This window comes from Myotis myotis, unplaced genomic scaffold, assembly GCF_014108235.1.
Source record: "Myotis myotis isolate mMyoMyo1 unplaced genomic scaffold, mMyoMyo1.p scaffold_m19_p_3, whole genome shotgun sequence".
Lineage (NCBI taxonomy): Eukaryota > Metazoa > Chordata > Mammalia > Chiroptera > Vespertilionidae > Myotis > Myotis myotis.
The window spans coordinates 119,565,166-119,579,648 of record NW_023416335.1 but is presented as its reverse complement, the minus strand read 5'-3'; the positions used below and the strand labels follow the sequence as shown (position 1 = coordinate 119,579,648).

General features: G+C 43.3%; 1 protein-coding gene across 10 annotated transcripts in view; it reads left to right on the top strand.

The window, feature by feature from the left end:
* The window catches only part of ERC1 (ELKS/RAB6-interacting/CAST family member 1), a 520,764-nt gene that overhangs the window by 486,309 nt on the left and 19,972 nt on the right, over positions 1-14,483 (top strand). Inside the window, exon 20 of one of the 10 annotated variants that reach the window (XM_036301302.1) lies at positions 1,588-3,155. The exons of the other annotated variants lie outside the window; for them this stretch is intronic. Coding sequence (XP_036157195.1) covers positions 1,588-1,677 — 90 coding nt within the window. The 3' untranslated portion in view covers positions 1,678-3,155. Of the gene's footprint in view, positions 1-1,587; positions 3,156-14,483 lie in introns of those variants that run through there. 10 annotated transcript variants of the gene reach the window in all.

The window sequence follows — 14,483 nt, the reverse complement described above, 5'->3', positions numbered from 1 at the left end:
TGCCTAAATGCCTGAATTTCACTGGTTCACTTTATTCCTTTGAATCAAGCATTTTGTTAAGGCACTGCCCTTTATAGTGTGAGTACAGCACATTGTCACTGTCACCTTAGTATGCCTAGGGAACCTGAACACTAGAATAAGACCAATGAGTGACTGGGGGGTGTGGAGTGCGGGTGGTGGAGGGTGGGGAGGGCGCAAGAGGGGAGGGGAGAAGAAGAGTTCAAAAAAGAACAAAACTGTCCTTTAAAACCCAGTTTAATCTGCTCCTCAGTGTCCTGGGCCTGGTCAGTGCCCTCAGAGCTCTCTGACTCTCAGTTGTTTGGCACCTTTAAAGTCTATGGGAAATCACATCAACTTATGTAAGTCTTTTAAACCTAAACCTGAGTCAATAAATATTTATTCCTAAAGGTAACTTTACCACAGAGAGTGTCAGGATGCAACCAACAGGAGGGTAGGGCATCATGGAAGAGGTACAGTGCTGAGTTTTCTCCGGCATCCTGAGGTGAGACCCAGAGAAGGGGCATTGAGAAGCCAGGAGAGCTGAAAGCTCCATCTAGAAATAGCCTGCTGGTGCTCAGCTGGCAGTCACTGCTTGAATGTTATTTAATCAGGAATGAGCTCTATTCAAAGATTATTAAACCTGAAAAGAATTTAGAGATCATCTAGTCTGAGCTGAGGCCAGAGCGCTGAAATGACTTGCCCAAAATGATAAAGCCAAGTGGCAGAATTGAGACTGGACATTCCATTTCCAACCCTATCCTACTACTTCACCTTGCAGATGCCTCGGAAGAAAATCCTAGTAGCCTGGCAGAGGAAGCTCGAGTAATAACTGTTGTCCTGCAGAAGTGTTATACCAGCGGTTCTCAACCTGTGGGTCGCGACCCCTTTGGGGGTCGAACGACCCTTTCACAGGGGTCGCCTAAGACCATCGGAAAACACATCTATAATTACATATTGTTTTTGTGATTAATCACTATGCTTTAATTATGTTCAATTTGTAACAATGAAAATACATCCTGCATATCAGATATTTACATTACAATTCATAACAGTAGCAAAATTACAGTTATGAAGTAGCAACGAAAATAATGTTATGGTGGGGGTCACCACAACATGAGGAACTGTATTAAAGGGTCGCGGCATTAGGAAGGTTGAGAGCCACTGTGTTATACCGTCGAAGGATGCTGCAGGAGCGCTGCCCTTCTGGTTCAAGCAAAGTGTGTTTTATTGATAGATACTGGCAGATAACATGCTTGTCTGTTCCTGGCTTTGTGTGCTGACCAAGCATTGTGACTTTCTTTGTGGGAGAAAAGTGAATAGTAGGTACCTTAAAATGTGTTAAGTTTCTAAGTTTCTTACCTCCTTCAGGGCTGTAGCTTTGCCAGCATCTCTTGATCCCTGCACTGTCAGTTGGACCACTTAAGCTCTATCTAGTATAGTGCAGCTCACAGGCTGTGGTCCTGTGGGCATGGGACCATTGGAAAAAGCCACCTGCAGGAGTTGCTAGGGCTGTTTATTTAGATCCGCCTCCTGGGGTGTGTACAGTGGGATAACCCCAGACTTCTCCCTCTTTTCTTGTCCATGTAGAGCTCGCTTTCTCACTTGGCTGATTCTGAGGTTGAGTCCACCTCCTCTCCAGCTGCTTCCTTGGAAAGAAAAATAGAAAAAATCTGGTGATCTTCCTCCTCTTCAAAGAGCTTGGTGAAACTTCCCAGTATTTGCTTTGGTGTGGCTTTTCCTTCTCGTGTGCAGCTGTTCCTTCCATGTGGAAACAAAGCTGTTTGAGCCACTTGAGTCCTGGAATGCCAAGGCTTTGCCCACACTTTCTGGGGGAACTGTACTCACAAGTGTGATGAGCCTTAAGCATTCATTGAGCCAAACTGGACTGGCAATGTCCCTGGAGTCACATTCTCACCCTTCTTCACCTAACTATAAAGTTCTCTGAGCTTAGGGGGCTGTAGGAGTATTTTTCTTTCAACCCCAATCTTCCCCAGGAGTTTTCAAATCACATCACATACTTCTTTTCCTTTTAGCAATCCAAAATTAGTAACATGCAACTCCAGACCCCCAGCCCACCCCAACCTCCTCTATATCAGACACAACTTGCCATATCATTGTATTATGCTTGCCCTTAATCACATGGTTCTCCATGAGACAGTCATTTGTACTCAGGGCACCACTCAGAACAGCTCACATGACCCCAGAGCCTTGGTCAATAATGGCACCCCTTCCATGGTCTTGTACCATGGAGCTTGTACCACACTAACGGGTCATTTCATCATCTCACCAGGGAGCCAGGAGACATCACCCAGGGAATGTATCAGGTCGCCACTAAAAGAAGAAAAAATCAAGCAAGATCCATAGTTACCTGTGGAACTTTTTAGTCTTTCATCACATTGGCCCTGGGATCAGACACTGTGTGCTGGGAACAGCAAACGACAGTCCTGGACATAGAGTGCATTGAGCACGGGCCGCTGAGGTGGAGGAAACTTCCTTCTCTCTTCCTGCTTGGCCAGAGAGATTAGCTAGACATGGTTTAGGCTTTGTGCTGTTTTAGCACTTAAATTTCAGTTGTAACAGAGCCTTGTTCTTACCACCCTGACAGTTTCAGCATTAGATTTCCTTTTAGTTTGGGTTTTTGTGGTTTTTTTTCATCCTCTCCCTTTTGACACTTTTTATTTCTGAGAGCCAAACCAAATACACTGGGCTGGCTGGCCAGCGTGTCTATGTCTGTGATTCCCAGAGCCCTGCCGCTGTTCTGATGGATCCCTTTGGCAAAGAGGGAAAGTTTTTCTCCATTCTGGTAAAGACAGGCCCTTAATTTGAATGTCTCTATTCACATCAGTTAATAGCTTTGTAAGAGATATTACCAAATCAACTTAGACAGCCATATTAAGATTCTGGGAAATCTGGTTCTTTGTTTTTAATACTCCATACTTTCTCAGGCCTTGTCCTACCTCAACATGTCTTTAGACTGGAAAAGCTTTGTAGAGGCCATGCCATCAATCCCCTTGCCTCAGGACTGTTCTTCATCTAAGCGCATCACCCAGATGGCTAAATGGCTTGTTTTTGGTTTGTTGTGTTTTTTCAGCTCTGTTGAGGTATAATTGACAAATATTAAGATGTTTAAACTATACAATGTGATGATTTGTAATCTGTACTAATAAAAGCCTAAGTGGCTCTTTTGCCCTCATGTGACGCCTTCATTTTATCACAAGATGGCCACCCCCACGTCGTCACAAGATGGCTACCACAAGATGGCCAGCAGGGGAGGGCAGTTGGGGATGACCAGGCCAGCAGAGGAGGGCAGTTGGGGGGCAACCGGGCCTGCAGGGGAGGGCAGTTGGGGGCGATCGGGTCAGCAGGGGAGGGCAGTTGGGGGCAATCGGGTCAGCAGGGGAGGGCAGTTGGGGGTGATTGGGTCGGCAGGGGAGGGCAGTTGGGGGCAATCGGGCTGGCAGGGGAGCAGTTAGGCGTCAATCGGAGTGGTTAGGGGGCAATCAGGCAGGCAGGTAGGTGAGTGGTTAGGAGCCAGCAGTCCCAGATTGTGAGAGGGATGTCCCAGATTGGAGAGGGTGCAGTCTGGGCTGAGGGACCCCCCACCCCCACCCCAGTGCACGAATTTCATGCACCGGGCTTCTAGCCTATATATATAAAAGCCTAAGACTGAACAACTGGTCAACTAGTAGCTATGATGCGCACTGACCACCAGGGGACAGATGCTCAATGCAGGAACTGCCCCTTGATGGTCAGTGGTAGGCCAACCTCCTGCGGCCCCTAACCCCCTCCCAGCCGGCCAGCTTTGATCACCCTGATAGGGACTGGGAGAGATATCCCCGATCGCCGGCCAGGCTGAGGGACCCCACGCATGCATGAATTCGTACACAGGGCCTCTAATATGTATATATTGTGAAAAATTGCCCTCATTGAGTTAATTAACATATTCCTCACCTTACATGTTTACCTTTTTTGAAGTTCAACTCTTAGCAAATTTCAATTACATAATACAGTGGTGTCACTGTAGTCACAGTCGGCTTGTTCTTTGAGTGGGATGCTACATCACAGTTCCATTGGTGTTTCAGAAACATTTTTAAATGGGAGATGACTCTTGGCTCTTGAAATTTAATGTATGGGGGCCAGTCGGACCAGTGGAGGCCCATTGGGTTTGGGAGGTAAGTCTCTGTTCCCACTTTTATCTTACGTAGCCCTGTCCTCTGCTCTCCTGCCATATTCCTTCACTGTTCACTCCCTTCCCTCACTTGTTCAGAGAAGATCTAATACCTATATCATGGGAGGTTGTTATAGGATATGACAGAGAAAAACTCTAATTATCTCAGCAAGGGAAGAGTGCTTTAAGCAGGAAAGCAGCCAGAATTTCAGAAGTGTCCAGACATAAGGACGCTAGAAATCAAGACATTAGTATGTTAGTGACATCTGTAAATACATAATGGAATCATTGGAAAGCAAACATTTCTGCTGGTTTATGTAGAGATAACTGTCTGAAACTGGATCGTTACACCCCTTGTATGTGCCTAGTTCCAGCTCCTTCTATATGTCAGGAGATTAATTTGGAGTGGCAGGTGTTAGCAGCATGTGTTTCAGTCCTATGGATTCCACTGACCACACTTCACTTGTCTACTTTTACCTGTGTTATTTGACCTCTCAGTTGTTGACTTTCACAAAATCGTGACTGACTATTACCTCCAAAAGAATGATGAGCAACAGTGAGTGCTATGACAACTCCAAGAGGTCTGTTAGCTTGCAAGACCAGGTTTTTGTAAAACTTCCCTCTGAGGTGGGGGGAGACTTCCTCTTTTTCTTCATGGAGAACTTGTGTATCTGGAGACAGTAGAGTCTGATTCCCTCACCACTCCCTGGTGGGCTTGAAGGATAATACATATGTTTTCCTGAGGCATATAATTCTGCCACTCTGAACTCTACTAGCCGCTTTACCTCCTTAGGCCTCAATTGTCTTGCTTGTATGGTCAGAGAATTGACTGGCAGTTCTGTTAGCTCCCTTCCAGGTCCAGGAGTCTGAATTCAGAAGTGGCCTGCTTTTAGGATTTGTAGTCCTACCACATGATATTTTGTGGAGGAGCACTGAGTGTAAAAATTAAACTGTGTGCTTTGTATTAATACAGATTCTCTAAAAATCTTGGCTGTTTTATTTCCTTCAGGACTAGGAAGTTGCCAGTATCACATTGCAGAATTTCCGGTGCCAGCAGAGAAGCTCTTGATTTATTTTTGTTTTTAGCCTTTGAAAACTAAAGGTAAAAATACATGATGCTATAACATTAAAAAATCTAGCTGCCCTCACGTATATGGCAAGCATTCATTCAGTAAGTATTTGGGGAACTAAATGTACCGTGTGCCCGTCATAAAGTGCTCTTGATAGCACTAGGAAGTAACTGGAAGATTTTCATCTCTGAGAGGCTGAAGTCCTTGTGGCTCCCTCCTACCTTGATGTTTCTGTCATGAGGGAAGGGAAGGAGGACGTTCCTTTGTATCACCAGGAGTTTTGAGGAGCTTACTGTGGAATGTCAGACTGTGGATCATGTATTTACAGGCCCCCTTGGTGGAATAGAGCTAAACTTTTATTTTTATTATGACATTTTGTTCAATATTGATCATGGAAGAGCAGTAACATCTTATTTGCTTTTGGCCTAAGCAACAATAGCCGTTCCTTCTTATAAAAACAAATTCAGGTATTGCCTGGCAAAGGAGTTCATTAACAGGTGGGGGTGGGGGAAGGCCCACTTGCAGCCTCAGGATCATTACCACTTCCTGCTGCACTGCGTGGAGCCAGGGCCTGGCGACAGCTGCTTTAGGCTCTACACAATCAGCAACTAGGGTAGGTGGAGACTTAGAAAGCTGGGAGGTTCAAGCTGCAAGCTCAGACTTGAAATATTATTCTTAATCTGTGGGAAATAATCGTAGGACAAATTTTTCAAGAGGAACTTTAGTTTTCCCTGCTACAAAATGTTAGAGGGATTCTAAAAAGTAAAAAAGTGACCAAAATACCTGTAGAAAAGTAAATGACTGGACGAGAACTATCCACAATGCTCTCAGATCCCTCTGACCATATTAGTTTTATGTTTGATATTTTAGTCAATAGGTATTACGGCAAAATACATTTCTGCTAATTCTAGTTATTCAAAAACCTAACCTCGGAAGTCATTTTGTATCTTCATACCTCCTAAGCAGATGTAGTTAAACAGCCAAACAGCCTGCTGATTTGGGCTGGGGGCTGTAGTCCGGATCTGGACAGTAGAGAGGGACCATCTCAGCTTAATCCATCACCTCTAAAGGCTCCAGTCATCCTGCCAGTTTATAGCTCAGACCTGGTGGCCTGTGCACCCTGGGACCTAGCTGTTAACCTCAAGTTCAGATTCTCATCTGCTTAAACCAAACCAATCATCTCTAATTTCCTGCTGACCACCAGACCTTCTACAGAAAGGAATTAATCTGAGCCACTGCCAACCACAACTTAATTCATCCCGTAGCCTCTCATAGCCATCCCTTCTTAATAACCATTTATACACCTCATCTTTATGACTGTAATAGTGAGTTGTTTACCTTGAAATAAGGCTATGTTCTCTAAGTTTTTTCTTATTTCGTGGATTTCTATTAGCTCTCCCTGATGTCTTTATTCACTATGAGGAGATGGTAGTACCTATTCTAAAGTCAGACCTGTGCTGGGCCAGTGTCCCTGTTGTCAGCCCACCCCTCTGCTGTACTCCCATTCCTCCATCCATCCCAGCTATGTTCCTTGTCATTCTTCACACCATCAGCTCTGTTCCCTGACAGTTATCCTAACATTGAAAGCAGGAGGAGAGCGCAAGTAGGTTTCTTTACACCAGCCTTTCATCACAATGTTTTGTTGGGTGTGAGGTTGCATAGCATCATCTCTGAAATGCCTCCCTTTCCTTCTGAGCTCCCTCTGTCCATTTTCCCCTGAACTGTTGTGGAGGCTGAAGCTTTCCCTTCTTCCATCTGCTGCACTCACTTCAACGTGTGTTGCTTTGAGCAATTCAGATTGAGTTGCTGTTGCATTTGTGATTCTTGGCTCAAGGCCTCTAGAAATCATATTACTACTCTGAGTTCAGGGAGGGCTGGGATAGCTACTAAGAACAGAATACAGTATAATAACATTCAGCAGACAAAGCCAGAAAATTCTTGCCAGAGGCCATCTTGGTACCCTATACTTGTCCCTACCCCATCATTCAAACACTCTGAAGGAAGTGTGTGTCACAGGGCGTAGTTTATGTGCCCTACTATAAGGTCTGCACCATCAGGCAGTCTTGATTTGGAGATGCTTCCATTTTTATCCTCAAAGGCTTGTTGGAAAGGCATCAATGTTTTCCCCCAGGATTAGCATCTGTTCCTTCACTTTACTCACTAGTTGGTTTTTTATTGTTTGCTGTGTGGGGTATTTTGCTAGGCAGCATTAGTATGTCAAAAAGAATTCACCAAGAAGGTGTTGAAGTGTTGGGGAATTAACATATAGCCAGCTCTTGAAACACAAAATTAATACTTTAGTAGTATTCACCACTGAATAGAGAGGACTTTACAGAGAAAAGGGGCATGTAGGAGGTAAGACTGTCCACATTCCACGATGAGAGAGAACTTCATCAAAGTAAAAGCAAAAGCCAGGGAATGGCAAGATATACCAGGAGATGAAATTGGAAAAGGAGGATAGGGCTGCCACATTGTGGCTGCCATGCCAACGAAATTAGAACAATTTGTAGGTAGGAAGTCATTTAATATATTGGAAGAAGAGAGAATCTAATGCAGCCTATTTTAGAGAGATTGCTGTTACAAACCAGAGCTGAAGAGGCTGTGAAGCTGTATGCATTCAGCAAAAGCTGTTAGGGTATGAGAGCTTGTATTTAGGGTTGTGACCAAAAGATGATCATCAATGAAGAACCTAAACCAAAAGAAGCTGAGCCTGGGAAGGGCGATAACAGGAATCTGGCAGGAGAATTGTGTTTTAGAAGAATACGTAATCACATGAAAAACCACGTGTAGCATTTATTAAGTAAAAAGAACAGTTTATATTAAATAGTATGAACAACATTATTTGCTATATAAGTACAACATTCCCAAATAAATGTTTTTCAAACATTTGAAAAATGTAGTCTGAAACTCAGGAAAGAGAAGGGAACTAGGGTTATAATTATATACCTTGATAATGGTTAAATTTAGGTCATATAAGGGTGATTATACTATTCTCTTTTCTTTTGTATGTGTGTGATAAGCAAAACTTGTTTTAAATCCAGAGAAGTGCAACTCAACAGAAATAATTAAACTGGCAAAGAAAGTGGATTAAATGTGTTAGTAAAGCACTTGGAACAATACCTGCCCATAATAAATGACCAATAAGGTGGCCACTATTATTATTACTTCTTTATAAAGCTGAAGATAGACAGGGTCATCCATGCAGAGGGTGCAAGAGGAAGAACAGACCTCTTAGACCTCAGGAACTCTCTATATGTGGGAGGAAGCAGAAAGAAGAGGAACAGGGCAGGCAGAGGAGAGCCAGAAACTCAAGAGGAGAGAAGATTTTTTTTTTTAATATATTTTATTGATTTTTTTACAGAGAGGAAGGGAGAGGGATAGAGAGTTAGAAACATCGATGAGAGAGAAACATCTCTCAGCTGCCTCCTGCACACCCCCCACTGGGGATGTGCCCGCAACCAAGGTACATGCCCTTGACCGGAATCGAACCCGGGACCCTTGAGTCCGCAGGCTGACGCTCTATCCACTGAGCCAAACCAGTCAGAGCAGGAGAGAAGATTTTAGAAGGAGGTGTTATTTGGGGCAGATATCACAGAAGGGGTTCAAGTAGGATAAACACTGAGTAAAGACCATTGGATTGTGCTGTTAGGTAATCCTTGAGCTTTGTATTTTGGGGTATCTTAAGTTTTGAGGTATGCATGTAAACAAGAAAGTACACAAATCATGTGTATGCAACTCACTGAATGTTTCCACACTCATAATGAACACCTGCAACAGGAAGCAGAACCTTACCATCACCTCGGAAGCCTCTTGCCAGTCACTACTCCACCCTACAAGGGTAAATTGATCAGTTTTGCCTATTGTTAAACTTCATACTAGTATACCTGGAGTCAAACAGAGTGAACTTTCTTGTATCTAGCTTCTTTCATCCACATCATGTTTATGAAATGCATCTATTAGGTTACACATAGATATTCATTCTCATTTCTGTATGGTATTTCATCATCCTATATAATAAGAGCTAATATGCTAATTAGACCGAACAGCAGAACGACTGTCCGGACGACCTTCTGGATGAAGCTGAGGCAGGGCTGTGAGAGCCGAGGCAGGGCTGTGAGGGCCGAGGCAGCCGCAGCTGCGAGGGCCAAGCCCCTTGCACAAATTTCATGCATCGGGCCTCTATTTATAAATATAACACAATTTACCATTTAGTTGTTGATGAACATTTGGGTTATTCCCATGTTTGATCTAGTTTTCTGGATTCTTTTTGTTTCATTGAATTTAAGTATAGTTGGTATGCAATCTTATATTAGTTACTAAAAAGCCCGGTGCACGAAATTCATGCACTTGGAGGGGGGGGCTGTCCCTCGGCCCAGGCTGCACCCTCTCCAATCTGGGACCCCTCGGGGGATGTCTGACTGCCGGTTTAGGCCCAATCTCACAGGGATCAAGCCTAAACTGGCAGTCGGACATCCCCCTCACAATCCGGGACTGCTGGCTCCCAACCACTCACCTGCCTGCCTGCCTGATTGCCCCTAACTGCTTCTGCCTGCCAGCCTGATCACCCCCTAACCATTCCTCTGCCAGCCTGATTGACGCCTAACCACTCCCCTGCCAGCCCAATCGCCCCCAACTGCCCTCCCTTGCCAGCTCGGTTGCCCCCAACTGCCCTCCCCTGCCAGCCCAGTCACCCTCCCCTGCCAGCCCAGTCGCCCCTAACTGCCCTCCCCTGCTGGCCTGGTCACCCCAAACTGCCCTCTCCTGCCGGCCATCTTGTGGCTGTGGGTGCCACCATCTTTGAGGGCATGCCAGTCAGTTAGCATATTCCCTCCTTATTGGCTGTGGGTACTGCCATCTTTTGCAATGGCGTGAGGGTCAATTAGCATATTTCCTCTTTATTAGATAGGATATTAGTCTCAGGTGTATAATACAGTGATTTGACATTTTTATACCTTAGAGTGTGGTTAATCCTCACTAATTATAGTAATCATCTATCACCATACTTTAAATGTATCACAGTATTAGTGACTATATTCCTCTTTCCCTTTTACTGGTCCCCTCCACCCCCTCCCTTCTGATAATGGTACCATCCTATTGGTCTCTGTTCCTGCAAGCCCGTTTTTTTTGTTGTTGTTTGTTTGTGGACTGTTATGCAGCAGTACAAAAGAATGAAACCTTGTCATTTGCAAAAACATGATGGATCTAAAGGGTATTATGCTAAGTGAAATAAGTCAGACAGAGAAAGACAAATATTGCATGGTTTCACTTATATGTGGAATCTAAGATTTTTTTATTTCTCTAAATAATGTTTTGCAGTTTCCAATGTAGCGGTTTTAGTTTAGTAACCCTTTGAGAGAACAATTTTGGTGAAATGGCAAAAACTAAAAGATGTTAAGGAGGGAAATGAGAAACAGGTAGCACATGAGCACTATTCTCTTGAGATGCTTGATGATGAAAGAAAGAAAAATTGGTACTAGCTTGTGAGAAATACAGATTAAAAGGTCTTTTCAGGATGAGAGTGTCCTTGGAAGCTCTGGTAAAGGACCAGGGAAGATTTGAAACACAGAATTAATTAAAGGTGCAGGGCCATGGAAGGGTGGCTCAGGTTAGCCTGGAAGAGGAGTGTCATGGGGTAATTTTGAGGTAGGATGTTGCATGGCTTACATTACCTTTAACAGTTTCCTCAGAATAACTGGTTGCTTTTACAGTGAATGGCACTGAGCCTCCACTATTGTGCCCTTTGCCACCAATTTGCAGCAGCCAGATTTGGTACCCTCATGCTCATTCTAATCCATATTTTCTGATTCCTATTTCTGTTAGCAGAATATATTATTCTATAACTTCACTAGAGGCCCGGTGCATGGATTCGTGCACCGGTGGGTGGGGTCCCTCAGCCTGGCCTGCTGGGACCAGGCCAAAACTGGCTCTCTAACATCCCCCAAGGGGTCCCGGATTGAGAGAGGGCAGGTCTCGGGTGACACACCCTGGAATCGGGCTCTCTCCTCTCTGGTTCTGGGTGTGTCATGCTAGAACTGCAGCTGCCAAGTCACTGCAGCTTGGCAGCTCCTGCGTTGGGAGTCTGCCCTCTGGTATTCAGTGCGGGTCATAGCTACCGGTTGGGGCGTCTGCCCCCTGGTGGTCATTGCATGTCATAGCTTCTCGTCAGACGGTCTAACAGTTGGACAGTTGCTCAAGCTTTTATATATATAGATACCTGTACATTTATTATTCCAACAATCCCTTCCTCCAGAGTATCTTAGTTAAGGTTTAGTAAAAAGGGACTTTTCTGCTAAATATTGAGGTGCCCAAGAGGCTTGGGGAAGATTTTATAGTTGATATTTTATATATGGAGAAAAACTAAAGTGCTGAGATAGGAGATTTAATGCACAAATTACAGGAGCCTGCAGGATTCCAGGGAACAAATTTGTTTTGTGGTTCAGTGGAAAGTATTTTACTTTGGGAGTATTTTTAAGTTTGTTGTTGTTTGTCTTTAGATGCAAAGATTTCGATACATACACAGAAAATTTGTCATATCCAGAGAAGAGATCATGTAAAACTTATGTGCTACATGTAGTTATGGTGCTTTATAAAAAAGTACACAGGGCAGAAGTCTTCACTGTAGTACTTGCAGGGATGGAATTGGCCTACTATTAGAGAGCCGAAGGTAGGAAATAGAAGATCTTGTTGGATTGCTCAGTCTTACATGTACTAAGTTTGGATTTGTAGCTCTAACAAGAAGGGAAAGCAGGAGGGTGAAGAATTTAATTCACTGCAGCTAGGATATAATAAATCCCAAATATTACATGTTTGTACTTTGGGGAAAATCTTTTCTGGTGTTAACTATAAAGGGGTATTTCTTTGGAGAGAAGGTGAGAAATGGATAGGCAAGCATGGAGCAGTGGGTTGGGCAGTAAGAAGGGGGAAAGAAAACAGTAATATCTTGAGTGAGAAGCTGGAACACACTCTTCTCAGTTTATCCTTGGGACCTGCTGCATATGGAAACCATGCAAAAACTTCCTTTTTTACCTGTGATGCACATGCTAACGAAATACTTTAAAATAACAAGGTACTAATGCATTTCAAGATTTGTAACACATCTAAGTTTCAGTTTGGTTACTTCACACTGCCTTTCTTTCCTAAGTGGTCTAAATGCTTTAACAACCCGGTATTCCTGTGACTTCAGAGTGACTGAAGCTTTGCATTTCAAAGCCAGAATAAAAGCCCTCATTTGAAAAGTAATTCCAGTTTCATCAGAAAGGTTGACCTTTGAGATTTTTTTTTCAAGACGGGAAATTTTAGCATATAACGGATCAAGTGCCAATGAACTCTCTCCTTGCTCAGCCATGCCCACATTTAACCCTGCTTTCAGATAAAATGCAAACCATGCACACTCCCTGGGAACTGAGAAAGGCCTCCCAGATGTAAAACAACTGCAGCTAATGAAGAAACACTTCCTGCTCTAAACTTTTTGATTCTTCTGATCCCCCCCTTTTAAAAAAAAACAAAAAACACTTATTCCTAAGCAAACCATTCGTTAGATCATGGAAAAGGCATAGCCTTATAGTATACCTCTGGGTTCTTCCATCCCCCAAATATTTTTCCTGCGCCTTTTGTTATACTTTCTCCTCTAATGCTAATCACTCTGCCCGCTTCTTATTTACACCCTTCTGACATTGGTAGGTAATAATCACATTCCCTCCCCTTCGTGTGCAGTTAGTCAGGTCTACTGTTTAGTTCTTCTAATCCTGCTTCATGAAAGGATCTTTCAGCTTCTTAGTCATGCTGCCACTTTTCTTTGAACTTATTCCAGTTTGTCTCCATTTTTCTGGTAATGAGGTGCCTGAAATGGAACCCAGTTCCCTAGGTGTGGCTTCACTGCGGCCATGTAATGGACTGGGGTGGAGGGTCTCTGAGGGGCAGTGCCAAGCCCAGCCAGCCCAGGGGCCTTGGTCTCTCTCAACGAGCTGTCAGCCTTCGGGAAGCAGCCAGTGCTCTTCCTGCCCTCTGATATTGGCTGCCACCTTCCCCTTCTCCTCCTTCTGCCCAAACCGAAGGCAGTTACTAGGCAGTGTTCACACACCACGCAATACACCACACAATACACCCATTTAAAGTGTACAATTCAGTAGGTTTAATGTTTTCCAAATTGTGCAACCATGACCACAGTCAATTTCCAAACATGTTTATCATTTCTAAAAGAAACTCATACTTCTTAGCAGTCACTCCCAAGGACTCCATCTCACCTCAGCCCTAGGTGACCACTCATCTTTCTAACTCTGGATTTACCTAGTCTGGACATTTTATAAAAACAGAATCATACAATATGTGGTCTTTTGTGTCTAGCTTCTTTCACCTAATGTTTTTATGGTTTATGTTATAGCAGGTATCAGAACTTCATTCCTTTTCATTATCAAATCAATCAATATTTTTTGAGTGAATATTTTATACATTTCTATTTGTTCCTTCTCAGTGTCTTAGAATATAAGAATTGCACATTTAAAATGCATGTAGCTTTGCCCCAGCAGGTTTGGCTCAGTGGATAGAGCGTCAGCCTGTGGACTGAAGGGTCCCAGGTTCGATTCCGATGAAGGGCATGTACCTCGGTTGCAGGCTCCTGGCTCTGGTCTGGGGCATGCTGGAGGCAACCAATTGATGTATCTGTCTCACATCAGTGTTTCTCACTGTCTCTCCCTCTCCCTCCCACTCTCTCTAAAACTCAGTGGAAAAAATGTCCTTGGGTGAGTATTCAAATAATAATAATAATAATAATAATAATAATAATAAAATGCATGTCGCTTTGAATATTTATATTACACACTTTTATTCATATTTCTTGTTATAAAATTGATGTTGCTTGTGGTATTAAACAATACAGAAGTATACAGAGTAAAACTGAAAGTCGTTCCATCCACTCAAACTAACCACTCAATAGTTTTGTTTTTGCTTTCATACATTTTTGTTTATATATAAGTCCAAGCATAAAGCTCTCTCTCATCTCTTGTTTGACACTGAGTTTGTTAATAAATTTTGCTCTTACAAATTGCCTTGGTAAACATACTCGTGCTTACATTGTTGAATTTATTTCTGGTATTTTTATAGAGTATCCTCATAAATGTGGAAATATTTGATCAAAGGATACATACAATTACATTTGGTTTATAAGACCATATTGAATACCAATTTATATTCCCATCAATAGTGATAAAATGAGTACCCACTTCCCTAGATCCTTACCAACACTGATT